The 18,821-nt window shown below is 49.4% G+C and overlaps 1 protein-coding gene across 3 annotated transcripts in view; it reads right to left on the reverse strand.

Moving 5' to 3' along the window:
- PIEZO2 (piezo type mechanosensitive ion channel component 2) overlaps nucleotides 1-18,821 on the reverse strand; it is a 246,335-nt gene that overhangs the window by 4,160 nt on the left and 223,354 nt on the right. For 2 of the 3 annotated variants that reach the window (XM_065932593.1, XM_065932591.1), the window contains exons 37-51: nucleotides 18,436-18,765; nucleotides 17,926-18,184; nucleotides 16,305-16,487; nucleotides 13,553-13,805; nucleotides 12,439-12,571; nucleotides 11,268-11,415; nucleotides 10,962-11,176; nucleotides 10,065-10,223; nucleotides 9,180-9,327; nucleotides 7,564-7,752; nucleotides 7,183-7,275; nucleotides 5,585-5,757; nucleotides 3,284-3,412; nucleotides 1,857-1,936; nucleotides 653-836 (exon numbers count right to left, since the gene is read on the reverse strand). In XM_065932593.1, the coding sequence (XP_065788665.1) occupies nucleotides 653-836; nucleotides 1,857-1,936; nucleotides 3,284-3,412; nucleotides 5,585-5,757; nucleotides 7,183-7,275; nucleotides 7,564-7,752; nucleotides 9,180-9,327; nucleotides 10,065-10,223; nucleotides 10,962-11,176; nucleotides 11,268-11,415; nucleotides 12,439-12,571; nucleotides 13,553-13,805; nucleotides 16,305-16,487; nucleotides 17,926-18,184; nucleotides 18,436-18,765 (2,676 nt within the window). Of the gene's footprint in view, nucleotides 1-652; nucleotides 837-1,856; nucleotides 1,937-3,283; nucleotides 3,413-5,584; nucleotides 5,758-7,182; nucleotides 7,276-7,563; nucleotides 7,753-9,179; nucleotides 9,328-10,064; nucleotides 10,224-10,961; nucleotides 11,177-11,267; nucleotides 11,416-12,438; nucleotides 12,572-13,552; nucleotides 13,806-16,304; nucleotides 16,488-17,925; nucleotides 18,185-18,435; nucleotides 18,766-18,821 lie in introns of those variants that run through there. The other variant, XR_010662900.1, reaches the window with a different exon arrangement.

Below are 18,821 nucleotides of genomic sequence, written 5' to 3' on the forward strand. Positions count from 1 at the left end.
TAAGAGACAATGATTTTTTAAGAGGCTCTTTCTAGGAAGTGGAAAACCTTAGTGTCCTGTTGGGGGTGCCTGTTAGAGGATTGAAGCATCAGAAGGTGGAGAAGTGGTAACATCAGGCACGTCCCAAACTGATTTCTGACTGACTTTCATCTGCTAAGGTCAGAAGGCAACATCAGCAGAAAAGAGAGAACTCAATCCCAATTTCTAGATTAAACCCCAAATTGCACCGAACTGTGTGGTAGCAGGAAGGAATAGTTAAAAAGCTGGAGATACGACAAATATGGCTTCAGGTCCTGTGTTTGGTTGGAAGGACTACCCAAGGCATTTTTCACTTCTCTGGGACTCTGGTTCCTCATTTTTTAAAACAAAGTTCCCGGTGACAAACCATAATGGAAAAGAATATGAAAAAGAAATACATATACCTGTATAACTAAGTCAGTTTGCTGTACAATAGCTATTAACACAACACTGTAAATCAACTATACTTCAATAAAGTTTTAAAAATATAATATGAAGAGCCAAGGATCTGTGAATTCTAATAACACAGCTATAGAATCTGAGAATTCTAGGAAGATAAAAGACGTCCGTCCTCAGCTTGGTGTGGTGCAGAAGGGGCCCTGTCATGACCATTGATGGCAAAACGGCTCCTTACCCGTAGCCGGCCAGGAACCCCAGGCTGGGGGGGCTGACCTTGTCGTTGAAGACCACCAGCTCCAGGGCCTGCGCTTCCTGGTTGTAGATTCTGTTCCCAGTCAAGTTGAGAACCCACCACTCACTGTTCGAGTTAGTTGAATTGTCTCTGGACAAAATGATCGTGATGTTCATGAAATTATTTTCTGGAGAAGGAGAAACATGAAATCTGGTCAGCAGGAATGTTTAAGGATTTAATGCACACAGCAGTTCTGGGATGGCACAAGATGGTTGGTACCCATGGCGCTGGGTCCCAGGATGAGTGCACAGGGGCATGTTGACTCTGTGAGGAAAAGGAGTGGTGGGCCTGGCAGAGGAGGGTCTCTCTTTTTCTCCAAGAGGCCAGTCCTGCTGCTACATGAGATGGCAACCACATCACAGGGAGAAGGGAACCCCATTACTGGAACATCTTTGCTGACAAGCCCCAACAACTAACTAGACATTTAAAAACCGCAATAACTGACTTGTGATGGAATTGACGGACTCCTTCCTGTTAGCCCTGTTTATTGAGCATCTTCCAGGAAGAAGGTGCTCCAGGAGGTGCTCAGGGATCACCCAGTCGCACGCAGCCTGGTCCAGTGGGAAAGGCCACCTCCACAAGTACAGTTTATGGGCATGTGGCAACCACCACAGCACCTGTACCAACAAGGTCTGTGAGCCTGGGGAGGCCGCTTCTGGTCGGCTTTCCAGAGGAGGTGACCTCTGAGCTGAGTTTTGCTGGGTGAGAACTTTAATAGATGGAGCCCGACTACTGGCACTCAGTCACCCTTGGGCTGAATCATGTCCATTTCCTGCCATCTTTTTATTGTTTTTATCATGGGGCCTTTGGCATTAACACTGTAGGAGGCAATTTTCTGCCAAAGATGTGTTTGCTAATAGAAGCAAGTAAATAGGTTCTGATAAATCAGCTAACCTGTCACTCAACATGGATTTCAGTCAAATCAAGTTCTATATTGATGAAGAAAGGAAGATGAACATGCCCCGGGTGGGTGAGTGATCCCTTCTTGCTGGTGGACACAGCCTGGAGCCTTAGGTGTCTTGTGAACCATGTCACATGAGAAAGAAACCTGGCCAAGGAGCTTGATAGAGGCTGAAAGGGCAAACTATAGACGTTGATTGAAAGAAAAGATTAAGAACCATTCTGAAGTGATCCTTCTCATTCTTACCAGATAAGAGCTGCTTTATGGGTTTGGAGTTAGAGTCACTTGGTGCTTTCACGTAGTATGGGTAAATCCTTTCTATGGTCCTGGGAATTAAGAAGAAAAAAAAAGAGGTAATTAAGTTCTAGCTGTTTTGCGTGCTCAGTTGCTTCGACCCCATGGACCATAACCCACCAGACACCTCTGTCCATGGGATTTTCCAGGCAAGAATACTGGAGTGGGTTGCCATTTCCTTCTCCAGGGAATCTTCCCGACCCAGGAATCAAACCTACATCTCCTGAGTCTTCTGCATTGGCAGGCAGATTCTTTACCACTGCATCACCATGGATGATGATTTCCTTTTTTTTTGCTACTTTCAACTTCATTTCAAACAAATAATGGTGAGAGTCTTCCTATAATTATGCAACGTTCAGTCATCATAGTGTATGTGTATTTTACATAATGTAAATACACGTAGTGTCCATTAAAATCAAAAGTCTCCAAATCTGAATAAATTCACCAGGTTCTAACCAGATGTTCAGGCCACCTTTGTACCAAGCTAGTTAATGGCTTAAAAATGGCTACACAGATTTTTCCACACCTGTGACTTTTCTGAAGCAAGGGGCTATCTTTCTTGACAAGATCCGCCCACTCTTCCAATTTTAATTTTCAGGATTTCAAAATTCCGTATAGCGGAATGGGCTGCTCCAGCTGATATGAGGATGCGGGTGTAGGGAACAGAGGACTGGAATCCGAGCCCTCAGCCCACAGCTGCTCCGTCTCTCTAGGTTGCTTTCTCATCTGAGAAGCGATGGGGAGAGCCTGACGGTTCTCAGGGGCCCTTGGTGTTCAGTGTCTGACATGGGGTCCTTTCAGAATCATGTCTGAGGGTTGCATGGTGGTGGTTCTCACCCTCAGCGCTTTGACGTGGGTTGGGGCAGAAAAAGGGGGACAGATGGGATGGCGCTGGGCACTGGGCAGTTTGGGATCAGCAGCAGTTGTTTGCTCCTGCTGCTTCTGACATGAGACTCTAACGTCACAGCGTAGGGGTTTGGAGTGCAGTGTTGTGTGGCGGGAGAATATATAAAGACATAACTTTTCCCTTCTGCCCCCTTGCCTTCTCCTCACTCCCCTCCATTAGCCAGGCATTCAGTGCCCCAGAAGCAGGGGTGACGGTAGAAAAGGGTCTCCAGAGGCCTCTCCTTGGTGATTACGCCAGGTGGGAGCAAGGTCTGTCACCTGGAGAAGAGCTCTGTCCTCCCCAGACTCGCTGGGGGGCGGAGTGGGCGGAGAGCAGGTGGGGCTTTGATGCAGCCCGTCGGGGCTCAGCACAGGCTCACTCGAGTCACCCGAGTGAGCAGGTTGAGTTTCTCGCCCACCTATGTTTGCAGAGGGGACTCTGCACCAGACATATACGCCGACTGTCACTGTGTTAACAACGATGACCAACTCACACAGGCGTCCTGGAACTTTCTGTGTCGCCGCCGGCTATCATTTTAGCAATATTCTCTCGTGTCGTGTTTTTAAGAGGGAAAGAAAGCTTATCTGTTGCTATTTCTGCTTTTGCACCCAGACTCATGTTTCTGTGAAAGAAAAAAGAAGAGGTCAAGGTCAGTGGTTATTCACAAATCTGCAGGTGAGATGAAAACTCCTGAAACACTCCTCTCACCAAGTTTCATTGGGTCCACAGTCGTCAACCCCCACCTCTCTGTTCACCTCAGCTGGGCATCCAGCCTCTCAGACAGCCAAGGAGGCTGCGAGCACCTTCAACACAGACCACAGGTGAGGAGGAAGAGTGTGGGGACCCAAAGAGACATGGACCTGAGCATCTAATAGGGCTCTGAGGCACTTTATATTAGCCCAGCGATGTTAGTCTCCATGAGGACTCACAGAATCCAGACTTTAAACAGAATATTCACAATGAGATGTCACCTTACATCTATCAGAATGGCCATGATGGCCATCACTAAAGAGACAAGAGACAGCAAGTTTTGGTGAGGATGTGGGGAGAAGAGAACCCTTGTGCACTGTTGGTGGGAATGGAAACTGGGGTAGCCACTGTGGGAAACAGTTTGGTGATTCCTCAAAAAACTAAAAACAGAACTACTATAGGAGCAATCCCACTTCTGGGTATTTTTGCAAAGCAAATGAAAACATATCTGCACCACCATGTTCACTGCAGCATTTACAATAGCCAAAACACAGAAGCAACACACGCGTCCAGATAAATGAATAAAGAAGATATGACACATACACATGATGGAATATTATTCAGGAATAAAAAGAATGAAATCTTACTCTTTGTGACAACAGATGAACCTTGATGGCATTAGGCTAAGTGAAATAAGTCAGGTAAAGACAAATACTGTATAATCTCATTTGTATGTGGAATCTAGAAATAAAACCACAAAACCTGAACTCATAGATACAGAGAACAAATTGGTGGTTCCCAGAGGTGGTGGTGGTGGTGAATGAAATGAATTATTTCATTTCAGGAATGAAAGGAAGTTAAAGGGAATGAATTTTCAGTTATAACATAATTAAGTCCTGGTTAGGTAATGAACAGCATGGTGACTATTTTTAATAAAACTCCACTGCATATTTGAAAGCTGCTAAGGGTAGATCTTAAAAGTTCTCATCACAGGAGAAAATGGTTGGTAACCATGTGGTGAGTGTTCATTAGACACTGTGGTGCCCATTTTGAAAAGTACATAAATATTAAATCACCATGTTGCTCCCTTGCAACTAGAACAATGCCACATGTCCATTATCTCAATTAAAAACAGAATGTTCAACCAGAAATTGGTTTTTAATTTTGGGGGGGTGGCTCTTCAAAGAAGGGCTAAGAAGTGCATTTTTGCCAACACTGAATTCCATGTGGGGAGTTTGGGACATTTAAAAGGAGAAAATAAGATTAAAGAAGGAGTTCTTTAAAGTCTCAGCAGCCCTCTCCAAAATCCTTCTTTACTACTTCCCTCTGAATTCAGATTCCAGAAGGCTTTCTTCTTTACCTATCATGGTTCTCTCTTAATTCCAGCCAAGAAGCTGGTATTGTGCACCCAACAAGCCTACCCCACGCCTGCCTGGAGTCCTGAGAGAAACAAAGCTCATCAGCCAAGGTGCTGGGTCAGGTCCCCAAGCAGCCCCGCGGACACGTTGGGCTTTGGATGTGAGAACTTTTCCTGAGATAAGTGATGTGGTGGCCACAGGCTGGCCAGAGGCTCATGTCGGGGGGGAGTGTAGGAATACCCCTGCTCTGCCGCTCTGGACCTGCCCAAGGGGCTCCCCCAGCTCAGGCTTGGAGAAAACAGTCACAGGGGCTGCCCAGTGCTCGGGGTGGCAAGGGAGACTCGGGGTTCCAGGGGCTACAGGTCCTGTGTTATGAGACCAAACCCCGAGCTCAGGGAAATCTCATGCATCACCCAACTCGGTTTCATTTTATGAGTCATGACTCTATTTATTTTCTCTCCACCTCTCTCTTTTGCTCACAGACCTCACGGTCAGTGGCTTTAGAGCTAAAGTTAGTAGAAAAAGGAAAATTGAGACGTTCTTGCTGGGCCAATGAGTCTCAGGCAAATCACTGTTTAATAACACACAAAAACATTAGCTGTGGCATTGAATGGATGTTACCCAAGAAGTAACATGAACCCAGATCCATGTTAATCTGAGGTTTCTAACCTCCCACGCCCCCCACCCCCACCCCAAGTTCAGGTTGGGGAAAAGGGGGAAATTATGCACGGAAATCCAGTAACTACCTCTGAATACTCCATGAAAAAACAACAGAGAAGCTACTATTGGGGTCCTTGAGTTCGTGTATCATTTTCTGCTTACTGGGAGGGCTGATGGTCCATAAAGAATTTGAGTTTCCTTCCAGTTCTGCAACTGTTATGTCTTCTTTTTCATAATTTTCCAGAAATTGCATAGCACCCTGTATGCACACAAACACAGCTGCATAAATAGACCACACCCCCGAGGACATGCAAGAAGGTGACTACCCTTCCCTCTATCTGGCTTTGCAGAGGGATTTTCGTCCCAATGGGGTGCCTGGTGTGTTCTGGTGCTAAGAGCTCCAGTCACATCACCAGACCCCAGTGGTCGTGCTGCTACTCTCATGGGCATGGGTGCTGGGCAGATTCAGTCGTGCCCAACTCTGCAACCCTATGGACTGTAGCCTGCCAGCCCCCTCTGTCCATGGGTTCTCCAGGCAAGAATACTGGAGTGGGTTGCCATGGCCTCCTCCAGGGGATCTTCCTGATCCAGTGATTGAACCCATGTCTCTTACATGTCCTGCATTGTTGCGGGACGGGGGTTCTTTACCACAGCACCACCTGGGAAGGCCCCCTCCCCACAAGGCCACGGAATCACTCCAATCAAACAGTACAGAAAAATCAGATGATTTAGTGTTTTCTTTTCCTTCCCACTAAAAAAAGAAATGTATCAACTATTGGGGAACATCCCTCTCATAAGAGAGACAAATTTAATCCACCCTGGACATCTGGGCCCTTCCTCACAGCTGTGTATTCCTCAAGACTAGCGCTGACAGTGGGCATTACAGGCCAATCATTTTACAACGGGGAAAAGCATCTGTTTGCCTAATCACTGTACTTAAATGAAAAGTATCATTTGTAAAGCTGATTTCAACCATGAAGAGTCATGCTGTCATATTATTAAAAGCATGGAATGCAGAGAGAAGGATGACATCAGCCACAATTCCACCACCAGAACTTGATTCCCGTTCTATACAGTTAAGGATGCATGTCTTAATTTTTAAAATCAATTTTAAAATAATGGCATCCTTTTAAATCTCTTTCGTTTTGAGAAATTTTCATGCCATGAAATCATATTCATAATTATCATCTTATTAGAAAGGAATTTGCTTGGAAAATCTGCCATAATTGATTCGTTCAGTCCTACTTGTTGAATCCCCAAGCTGCCTAGTTCTTGTGAATGTGGAGGATGTTGTCACAAGCAGGTACCTGCCTGGGGCTTCTCCCATATCCTGAATGACTTTCTTAGGATAGACTCCTGCAGGAGACCTCCCAGTCAAAGGGATCAATATCTACCACGATTTTAAAACTTTAGAGACTTTAAAAGGATCAGCACCTGTTGTGCTTAACATGAAGATTCTCTGAATTAGAATTATGTTTATTATCACTTATGTCCAATAATACAGACACAACATCTTGGATAATCAAAGTGGCCAGTGGCCAGGAACCTGCAGTGTAACAACTGATCATCCCTAGGAAGTCCTGCCCTCCAGCTCAGGTCGTGGCCAAGTGGTGAGTAAGGTGACGACAGTCAGCTGGCCAAGGTGACAGCTGTTCACAGAGACCAACTCCATGCATCTACTTACAGTGTCCTTAGAAAAAGTTTTAATGAATTTACTAAACATTGGCTGGTCCATAACTTTCAGCTGGCTTTGCTGGGCACTCATTGTGAAAATAGGCTGGAAAACAAAGACACATGGGACAGTTAATATTTGAAATTCCTTCTGTGCATCCTGGGTTCTGAGAACAATATTAGACCGTGTATTACCCACAGCTAGTGCAGAGCTCTCTTTCCCTTTCTCCTGCACCTTAGCTCACATATCTGCAGAACTATCAATACTCAGACAGGAGATGGGGGTCCACTGAACCTCAGTAGGTCATCCGGGTGGTGGTCAGGGAGAGGGCCGTGCTGTGTAAGGACCCACAGTGGGGCGGGGGATTGGAGACCCGGAGAGGGGCATGGTTACCTGGTACCCGCCCAGGGTGATTGTGACTGAGACGTCCAGGGGCTGATTGATGACCCCGGCGACAGATTTGACCAGAGACATGAAGAGCAGCGGGAACCAGACGATGCAGATGAGCAGCACGATGATCATGCCCCCCATCCCGTACTTGACCACCTTCTTCTTCTTCTGCCCCCGGGGCTGCGGGTACCTCTGCAATGGGAGGGTGGCACACTCAGGTGGTGTCCCCAGGAAGGGCGGGCACTATGACCACAAAGTCTGCCCAGGACTGAGTCCTGAATCTGTTCAGAATGCATCCAGACCCAGCCCTGGAACAAGGGAGGCAGTGATGCTGGGCTGTGAGGAGCCTGCTCTGTGACCCCAACAGGGTCCATTGGGGCCTGAGTGGCATTTTCCTTAAAAGGACTCTCTGGGTTTGCTGGAGGCAGACCTGTGGACCAAGGGACCAAAGCTTCTGCTGAATAAACCTGGTTTTAAAGGATCAGGTGGAAGAAAGACATTTTACTTTAAATTCCTGAATATTCATAACTGTGCCTTTCAAGGGGCTCCTCCCCTCCCTTGGCGGGTGGAAAACATTTTAACTTCGTTCGTGACACATGTTGTCAGGACCACACTGTCCAAGCTGGAATCACCTCCATCTGCTGCATCAAGGGCTCCCCAGCCCAGAGCTCAGCCTGCAGGCGAGTGGAGGGCTCAGCTCCGCCCTGTGTCGTGGAGGCTGCTCGGGTCTACACGCCTATTCCATACTTAGATGCTGCTTCTACAGGACCTGTGTTCTTTAACGGGTACTCTGGAGGCTGAACTACATACGTATTATAAACTTTTGAAAAATTCCTTGAATAATCATGCCATTGTTCAGTCGCTAAGTCATGTCCGATTCTTTGCGACCCCCATGGACTGCAGCACATCAGGCTTCCCTGTCCTTCACCATCTCCCAGAGTTTGCCCAAGTTCATGTCCACTGAGTTGATGATGCCATCCAACCATCTCATCCTCTGCTGCCCTCTTCACTTTCTGCCTTCAGTCTTTCCCAGCATCAGGGTCTTTTCCAGTGAGTCGGCTGTTCGCATCATGGCCAAAGTATTGGAGCTTCAGCTTCAGCATCAGTCCTTCCAGTGAGTATTCAGGGCTGATTTCATTTAGGATTGATGGAATCATGATTCCATCCACATCTAAACCTTAATATCCAACCTAGTAGAATAAGCAGATATTTTCACTTTAATTTTCTCTGCACAGAGAGGTTGCCTCCTCTGTCCCTCATCGAAGAGTGACTCAGGGTGAACCTGAGTCTCAGACACCTGGACCACTTTCCTCCAGCACATCTCACCCCCTCCTGCTCCCAGATGAGCCATTTTAGATTGACTGTGTGGTCTAGCACCGTGTCACCTCTTCTCACAACAACCACAACAAGCATCTGCCCATCTGGAGGCTCTTCTCGCTATGGCAGCGGCAGGTCCAGATTCCTAACTCCAGCGGGGTGAAGTCAATGGGGCGTTCATAGGTCCTGGTGGGTTCTACCTCATTTATTGGGCCACAAAACTTGCAGAAGGTCCTATCAATCTTAGAACCGGCCTGTATCTAAAAGACACAAATACAGCTGAGGCACTGCTATTGGCTTACTTTTTCCGACTCCCGCCAACACTTGAGGATGAAGATGTGAGCATAGATGTCCTCCACACAGATCCAGCTGGACAGGCTCAGGGTCGTGTCTGTCCACACCCAGTCCATCACAGCCCTCAGCTCCGTCAGGAAAGGGACAAGGCGGAACCTGTAGAAACCAAGTCTTGTTAGAAGGATAGCTGTGGGCTGGCCTCATCACCGGACAATCTTGCAAGCTCATGGACGTCTGGACTGTCAGCCCTGACAACTCAGAAAAATTCTCAAGGTCACTGTTACTATAAAAATTCAACATGGAATACAACTGCTTTTCATTATGTTAAGGAATGGTATTTGCCTTTCCTTTTTTTCTGGCTGATGGTCTTAAAAAACTGGAATTCCTTTTATAAATACATTTGAAAGTGTCTTCAATTTCTTTCATTAAGCCTTATAGTTTTCTTTGTAAAAATCTTTTAACTTCTTTGGCTAAATTTATCTTGAAGTATTTTATTATTTTTGATGCTCTGGTGAATGGGAGTGTGCTGTTTGCTCAGCTACTCAGTCGTGTCTGACTCTTTGCGATCCTATGGACTAAAGCTTGCCAGGTTCCTCTGTCCATGGGATTCTCCATGCACAAATACTGGAGTGGGTTGCCCTGCACTCCTCCAGGGGATCTTCCCAACCCAGGAATTGAACCCATGTCTCTTACATCTCCCACACTGCAGGGCGAGTTCTTTACCACTAGCGCCACTTGTGAAGGCTCCCCTCCCCTCATGGCCACAGAATCACTCCCATCCCTGGCGGCTCAGGTGGTAAAGAATCTGCCTCCCACTGCACCTCCCCATACCCCTACTGACCCCAGATCCCCCACACCCTGTGCATGGCCAGGATGGCACCAAGCGCCCTCACCCCTGGAACAGGAAGAGGTTGACGTAGTTGTAACTCTTGGTGAGGAAGTTGCCGAGGACCCGAGTAGGGTAGCCGCAGCGGATCTGGTAGGCGGACAGCCCAAAGTACACGCACTTGACGAAGTACCACAGCTGAGCGACCAGGTTCTGGCTGAACTTCCTGGGAGAGAAAACAGAAAAGTTCAGGGTGGGATGCTCTTACAGTACAGAAGGACACCAGTTTAGGGTGAGAGAAAAGCCTAAGCATCCCTCTGGCTTCTAAAGGCAGGTCCTTATCACAGACGTCTCAGCCGCATCTGGTTGGCAGGAGTCATTCCTAAGCTAATGACATCCTCCAAAGCTGGGAGGGCAGTGTGGTCACCCGGAGAATGCCTCCAGATCCCACCCAAAGATGGGTATGTCCTCACCCCCAGAACCTGGGGACATGTGACATTCCTCGGCCAAGAGGACTTGACAGACATGCTAGGGTTGGGGACCTGGAGGTCGGGAAGAAGAGTAGCTGCCCGGGGGCCCCCACGAGCAGGCCTTAGCTGGACAGCCTTGCTCAGCTGTGGGCAGAAGGAGACGCGGCAGGGAAGAGATGCAGGGTTTGGAGGAGGAGGAGGAGACCCCAGGCATCTCTGAAGCTGGAAGAGGTCAAGAGATGGATTCTCTGGGGACTCTCCAGAAAGGACCGCCGCCCCACCCACATCGTAATTTCAGTCCAGTGAGGCCTGGGTCTGCCCCCTGGCCTGCAGAGCTGTAAGACAATGCACTTGCATTGTGTTAAACCCTGACTTGCAGTGGTACTGATTAACTCCTACCCTCTCCTTCCCTATGGGCTTATCCTTACAAAACATTTCCTTCCCCGACGGGGTGCAGGAAAATGGCCCCACAGCTCCAGTTTCCAAGGCCTCACCTCTCGGTCACGCCAGGCAGGATGAAGAACATCCAGAAGTGAATCCCAAACACCAGGATGACCTGGAAGATGACCTTTCCCAGGACGGTCTTCCTGAGGTAGAGCGCCCGGTCCACCACCATGGTCCCGAACTGAATGAGCACCATCACCAGGAAGGGCCCTGGCACCTGATCCTCGGACAGCGAGGACGTGATGTCGGCCGCAGCCGAGTGTTTCTGGGGAGGAGACCGTAGGTTCAGGCCTGGACGCACCCGCAGGACAGCATCGCTCATCCCCGGGGTGCGGTGGCCTCGGTCCCCCACCTACCCCGAAGGCCCAGAAGCCGAAGACAATGATGACGAAGTCCACGGTGTCCGCCAGGAACATAAGCACATACACATCAGTGACAGCGCTGTAGTCAGGGTGGATGAGGTCATAGAAGAACTGCCTGATGGGCACGTAGAGCTGCAGGGTCCTATGGGACAGACACCCAGTGTGGGGTGGGTGGAAATGCAGGACCCGCCAGAGACCCCATCATTCCACCCTCTGTTGCTCTCCTCCACAGCTCCCCCTCCCCTGCTCCAGTCTCAGGACACTCTGCTGGGGGCAGGGGCCCCTGCTCTGACACAGACTCTGAGCAAGTTCACGGCTTCTCTCCTGAAGCATAATGGAGTGGTAGCCCCGGAAACAAGGGGCTGGTTTGTGCCCTGACTCAGTTACTCGCCACCTGTGAGACTTGGATCCTACTACTGAGCCCTGTGTACTCCCATCTCCTCTTCTGTAAAAGGTGTAACGAGACCCGAGGGCCTGGGCTGCAGTGAGAGGGACAGGACCTCCTGGTCCTGCTGGGCCCCGGTAGATGCCGGGAGCCCTGCTCCTCCCCTTTCTGCCCTCGTCCCTGGGGCCAGGCATCATCCTGGGCTCTGGGGCTCAGCTTCCTCCATCCCTGTGCCTCCACTCTGGATGTCTGCCTAATCTCTGCCCCTCCTCTTCATTGTTCACAATTCAAGACCGTGTCCAGGTGTCCTCGGTCTCAGAGCTCAGGCTCAGGGCCAGCCTTGAGGCACTGGCCCTGTTTTCACTCCCGTCTGCTGCCGGTCTGCCTCCCTGATACCTGGGGAGGGGGCCCTGTGACCTTGGCTGGTGACCTTGGGCTGCACGAGAGGCGAACCTCTTCTCAAGTGCACCTCGGCTTCCCTCTACAGGGTGAGCATATCTCTGAGAACCTTCTGATTTGACTTCATTGCCTGTCTGGTTGGACTCATTCGTGTGCCTGGAATTACACACCGTGAGCTAGTGTGTTTAGAAGTGCAATGGATATAAAAACGAATCATCCTATTGGAAAGTGATTTTTTAATGCAATATCACGGCGGGGCATTTTGTTCTGCCAGAAGCTGATGACACTTTTGATGGGACAGGTCACTTCTCAAGCATGTCACCTTTGGCTGATGCTGAGGAAGTGTTCCCAGCCCCCAGGTATCCTCACGCACTCACTCACTTCTTTATGGTAAAAGCTTTCGCTTTGATCAAGTGTTCTTGCAGCTTCTCCATGTAAAGTTCCCGTCTGCTCTTCTGCTTGATGCTCACGACGCTGCTTCCTTTCTGGCTGCTGTTCCGGGTGCTCGTGCTGCCTGGAGACAAGAAGGAACCGAGACGCGCCGTGAGCTGTGCATCTGTTGCCGTAACTATCGTAGAAGCCCGCCACCCCCACGGCAGAGGGACTGTTGGAGGCTGGTTAGAGGGTGGGATGCACACATGTCTGTAAGAACAGCGGCGGAGAACTTGGGATCTGCAGCCCCCACTCTGGTTCCATAGCCAAAGGCATCCGTGGGCTTTTAAACTCACTGCTGGCTCCTTCCTGGGTGGCTGTGGGACCTCTGTCCCAGAAAGAATTAGACTGGGGAGCAGTTTTTCTCCTGCTCGATGGGGTCCCAGGTTTTGGTTGTGGGTTTTCTAGTCTGGGTCCAGGACCATGCCTTTTTTCAGGACCAAATTTCTCTAACTGTAAAACCAATATGAGATGGCCTGCCAGTGGTGGCCAGAAAAAAGATGAATACAGAGGGCCTGGAGAGATTCAGACAGGAGCACTGTCAACACAAAAGCGCAGTTACCCCAGGAGGGGCGACCGTAATGCACGGGTACTTTCCTGTCACTGGCTGTTTAGTAAGAAATTAGTAACTACCCTAGGAAATAACTAGGTGGTTTGGCTTAAAGCTCCTATTGATTAAGTCTAAGTGTACTTTCAAAATAAATCATGATGTACAGCACTCTGGGCACACCTGGCAGAATCTCTGGGTATGATTGACAACTACCCTGTGTCTGACACTCACTATGTACAAGGCAGCGTGCTGGTCACTTTTCACCAACACCTGAAATCTTTGTCCTAGGTGGGGGTTGGGGAATTCAGACAGACACCCTAGACAGGGATGTGAGCACCCCAGGCCACACACACAGCTCAGCCAGGATTTGAACTTTGTCTGGTTACGAAGTACATTCATTTCACATCACAGTATCTGCTACCTTGACAGCACCCAGCTCCCTTGCCCCTGACCCCCTGGCACCAGGGAGTAACTCTGCTCGAGACTCCTTACAGTGACACCACGCAGCAATACCTCTCTTGGACCTATTCGAGGAAAAGCTGGATCCCTGTGATGTCTGGGAGCCGCTGCTGGAGCGCTTCCTCCGGACGGCAGCCGGCTGCTCGGGGAAGGTCACGTGCACCGACTCCACAGATGCAGCCAGGTTGATGGACTTGAGCGAGTCGGAGGAGGCCCTCCTGCCGTGGCCGAGGGACAGCTCGTCGTCTGAGTCCACTTTGTCCGAGCCGCTGTCCACGATGTCGTCTTCGTCCCAGAGGCCATGACACTGAGGAGGCGGAAAAGGGACAGCTCAGCCTGCTGTCCAGACAGAGGCTGGGGCTCGGCCCCGTGACATCCAGGCCACCAGCGTGTCCCTCAGGATAGGAAACCACACGTCAAACAGGGCGACTGCAGCCAGCAACACTGCTGGACAGTGCAGACTGCTAGGAGAGCCAACCTAAGTGTTCCCACCAAATGCCGACCAATAGGCAGGTGAGGAACTGGTGGATGTGTTAACCAACCAGACGGGGGTCCTTGCACCATATATACACTAATCAAATCACCACATATACACTTCTGATACCTTACAATTTCACTGGCCAATTATACATTAACAAAGGATCCTTTAGTTAAAGCTATGATTTTTCCAGTAGTCATGTACGGATGTAAGAAGGCTTAGTGTCAAAGAATTGATACTTTCAAACTGTGTTGCTGGAAAAGACTCTTGAGGCTTCCCTGGACAGCAAGGAGATCAAACCAGTCAATCCTAAAGGAAATCAACTCTGAATATTCATCAGAAGGATTGATGCTGAATCTGAAACTCCAATACTTTGGTCACCTGATAGGAAGAGCCGACTCATTAGAAAAGATCCTGATGCTGGGAAAGATTGAGGGCAAGAAGAGAAGAAGGTGACAGATGAGATGGTTCGATGGCATCACTGACTCAATGGACATGAATCTGAGCAAACTCCAGGAGACAGTGAAGGACAGGGGAGCCTGGTGTGCTGTAGTCCACGGGGTCACAAAGAGTTGGACATGACTTAGCAACTGAGCAACAATACATCAACAAAGCTGAAATTTTTTAAAAAAGATAAGAAAACCAAAGCAAGGTCAGGGATCCTAAGAAAGCTTATTATCTACCTATATGTACTTTTGCAAACTCACCACACCCCAGTGACTCAAGAAAGACTCCCCCAAATGGAGGGTTAGGGACTGGCAATTTGCAAGGTGACAGAAGGCAGAGTGAAGATCTTGGTTACAGTCCACATAGGTAAAAGCCTGTGTGAAACAGCCTACCAAGTAGGATAGAGGTCGAACACACATTTAGATGTATGTGTGTGTGATGTATGTGTGTATGGCAGCCTGGTGGAGCAGAGACCAGAACCTGTCCCATGACTCGACGGTGTGGCAAACTGCGCCCTTGTGATTGTCCTGGTAAGCATGCTAAATGGACATTCTTGGGGCGGGATGTGCTCTCTGCTCCGCTACACTGCCTACCCCTTCATCCATCCCCATGAAAACAAAACAAGATGTTCCTGATCAACAGCAAATCAAACTCCGCTAATCAAACTCCCCAGTATAGCTATTCCCTAGTGATCTGATGTGACTTTTGCCAATAAAAGTGTGGGCTGAAAGGAGCAAGAGGGCCCCCTGACTCCCCGTTTGCCAAATTATATATATGTGTCTGTCTTTTCATTACGCGCTCACCCCCGTTTCAGGTCTTTCTCACCCGCTGTGCTGGACGTGGCACATGTGTGCTTAACTTAGGCCAAGCTTGTTCTGAAAAGGAACTAACAAAGATACTACTTGATAAAATGAATGTAAGATATGTTATATCAATACAGGGAGACAGTTAAAACAAGAGAAGGAAAGTGAGATTCTGACCGTAGGCACATCAGTACATCCAAGGCGTGCTGTGTGACAATCTCTAACGTGTAGACTTGAGTGGTGTATCACAAGTTCAGCTTATATTTCACAGTGTCTGAGATGAGAAACTCTACAGGTGCTCAGCAGGATGACAGGAGGTACAGATCCCAAGATACCCATCTTCCCAGAGCAATGCAGGCATGGTTTTCTCAGAAGTGACCTCTCTAGGAGCACAACTTTGGATCCCCAGGCCCATGGGTTGGACAGTCTCTCACTAAACCAATGATTTCAGAGCAAAAAACCATGAGAAAAGCAATGCTCCTAAAAGGGGGTGGGCTAAGGTCAGGCTGGAGAGGAGACCCCAAATTCTAGCTCCCCAGTGATCTGCCTTCAACTCAGGAACGATTTGATGGATCCATCAGTAAGAACCACACACCCTTTGGGCAATTCCCACAAACACAGGATAATCACGGTGCCTTCATCCCAGGGTGGGCTTCACAGGTGGTGTTACTGGTAGAGAACCTGCCTGCCAATAGGGAGATATAAGAGGTGTGGGTTCTTGGGTCAGGAAGATCCCCTGGAGGAGCGATTGGCAACCCACTGCAGTATTCTTGCTGGAGAATCCCATTGACAGAGGAGCCTGGTGGCTTATAGGCCATAGGGTTACCAAGAGTCTGACATGACTAAAGCAACTTAGCATGCACGCATGCATCACAGAGTAGAAGTAGGGGGAAATTTCCCCCAGCGAATCACAAACTCCATTATTGAGTACACAGTGCTGAGAAAACGAATGAAATGAATAAAACTGTTAACAAAGAAAACAAGAGCACACAGATAGACCTCGCCCGTGGCCCCCAGCCCCTCATGATCCCAGCGCCGGGTCCTCGGAAACATCCCAGAGGTGGTGGATGGGCAGTACCTTTAGGATGGAGCGGTGGAAGAAGAGTGCCAGCAGCTGGATGAGGTCGTAGAGCACGTAGGCGTCCTTCTTCTCCACCCCAATGATGTTGGGTGGGTGGTAAGGCTTGTCCTTGTTCAGTTCCACGTTCTTGTTCCAGGGGAAGAACCCAAACTGGAAAAAGTACTTGACCACAATGGCCACCTGGACAGACGTGAGAAATCAGAATAAATGACGCCCTTTAAGAGTAGCTCTAGATGAGGAACAGTGATACAAACATTAAGGGAAAAAGCCTAGTTTTGGTGCTGGGAATGCACACAGCATGTGGAATAACAAATTCTCTTTCCACAGATACTGACTTCAGGACAAGCCCTGAGCCACACCTCCAGGGCCTGTGACCACAGACACAGCGGGGCCATGGAGGTTACTCCTGACTTGGCTCAAATGACTTCTGCTATTGTCAGGGAATGGGCTAGTTTCTGGGCTTCCCAGGTGGCACCAGTGATAAAGAACCCACTTGCCAATGCAGGAGAAATATAGATGTGGGTTTGATCCCTGGGTCGGGAAGGTCCCCTGGAGAAGGGATTGGCAACCCATTTCAGTATTCTTGCCTGGAGAATTCCATGGACAGAGGAGCCTAGAGGGTTACAGTCCATAATGTCGCAGAGTCAGACATGACTGAAGTGACTTAGCACGCATGCAAGGGCTAGTTTGTGCTGATTCAATTAGATACTTATACAGATATTCAGCTATTAAATGAGGTCATTAGGACAAATGTGAACAGCAGGATCTTTATTCTGCAAGTATGGCTTTAGTTTGTAATCTTTAGGAGAAAACTGCACAGATACTATAGACAATTTTCACTTTATTCTGCACTCTTTCCTCTCAGCATTTTATTGCTCACTGGAAGTTCTCCTCAAGAAGAAATAAAGGCGAATGAAACAAAACCTTGCCAGCCCAGGGTGTAAATGTGGAGATGTTTGTAGAGACTGACACTGAAACACTCCTCCAATGTCTACATCATCAGGATTAACTGCATCCAACTGTGTTTCAAGTGCTTACTGTATTGTTAGATCCAATGTCCACTCACTGACCATGCACCGGTCCTAGCACCGTGCTTGTGTCTGCCTCATACTTGCCATCTTGCTGGTCAATATCACAGGGCAGACACCAGATCTCAAAAGCCTCCCCCACCACTCACCAGCTGGGTAAAGTGAAAATGTTAATCGCTCAGCTGTGTCTGACTCTTTGCAACCCCATGGACTGTGACCTCCCAGTCTCCTCTGTCCATGAGATTCTCCAGGCAAGAAAACTGGAGTGGGTAGCCATTTCCTTCTCCAGGCAATCTTCCCCAGCCAGGGATCAAACCTGGATCTCGTGCATTGTAGGCAGATTCTTGACTGTCTGAGCTATCAGGGAAGCCCATCTTGGGCCAATTATTTAATCTCATAAAGGCTGTTCCTTATTCCTTTTTTACGGAATGATATTAGCTCCTATGTTGTGTGAGGTGTGAGATGTGAAAAGACAACTATAGTTCTCAGCACCAACAACTGCTGGTTATAATCACGTGCTGACCTAAGACGATCCCTCTAACTGACTATGTGAAGCAGGGGTCAGGCAGGTCCATTGGAGGGACGCCTACCTCTGTGTAGACAATGGCCATCATCCAGAAGCGCCTGCTGGGCCGGGGGACAGACAGCATGGCCCAGAGGAAGATGAGGATGGGCAGCACGAGGGTGATCATGGAGGCGGAGACCATGTGGTTGAGGATGATGACAAAATAGCACACCATCTCGGAGCGGGCCACCAGCGTGTTGTACAGTGCGTAGAAGAGCAGCAGGAAGCGTGGCTGCCCCACGTAGAACTTCTCCGACTCCTCCAGCTCGTCGTCATGGAACATCCTGACAGAATGCTGGCCTCAGTTCCTCCCGGGCACTGATTCCATGCAGCGAGACCCCGCCCACCCCTCCCTCCTGCCTGGGTCCCCAGGCATCCTGTGCTGTCAACCTCCTGTCGTGTTACAGAGAGAGAGGTGAGCATGCATGTGGTTCTAAATGTCTAGGGGAACCTTTTCCACATGGTCTCTGCACCCAGCAGCCCAGTGGACACTAAGGGTCACTCCCAGCGCCATCGCTGTGGCCACAGCTCTTACTTGTTCAGCAGCAGCTCGCTGGCTGTCAGCTCGTGGGTCAGGGGTGGCAGGATGCTGGCCTCCAGCCGGTCTGAGCGGCTGTCGTCTGGGCTGACCTCCATGTGGGTCTGGCCGGCCGAGTCGTCCCGGGAGTCAAAGGACAGGCGCTCAAAGCTGACAGCCTTGCTGTACGATGGCGGGGCCTCCACGTCGCCGTCCTCCGTGGGGTCCTGTGGGGACTCGGCTTCCCGGGCCCCCTCGGGCGCCTCCTCATCCTGCTCAGCCTCCACTTCCTCGATTGTCTCCGTGGTCCCCTGGCGCGAGTACAGCATCGTGCACTGCGTGGGCTCGCTGTCAGGAGACACGGAGGGTGCCACCTGGCCTCAGCAACTCCCCCAGCCTTCCGC

The sequence above is a fragment of the Muntiacus reevesi genome, chromosome 4 (assembly GCF_963930625.1).
Source record: "Muntiacus reevesi chromosome 4, mMunRee1.1, whole genome shotgun sequence".
In the NCBI taxonomy this organism is placed as follows: domain Eukaryota; kingdom Metazoa; phylum Chordata; class Mammalia; order Artiodactyla; family Cervidae; genus Muntiacus; species Muntiacus reevesi.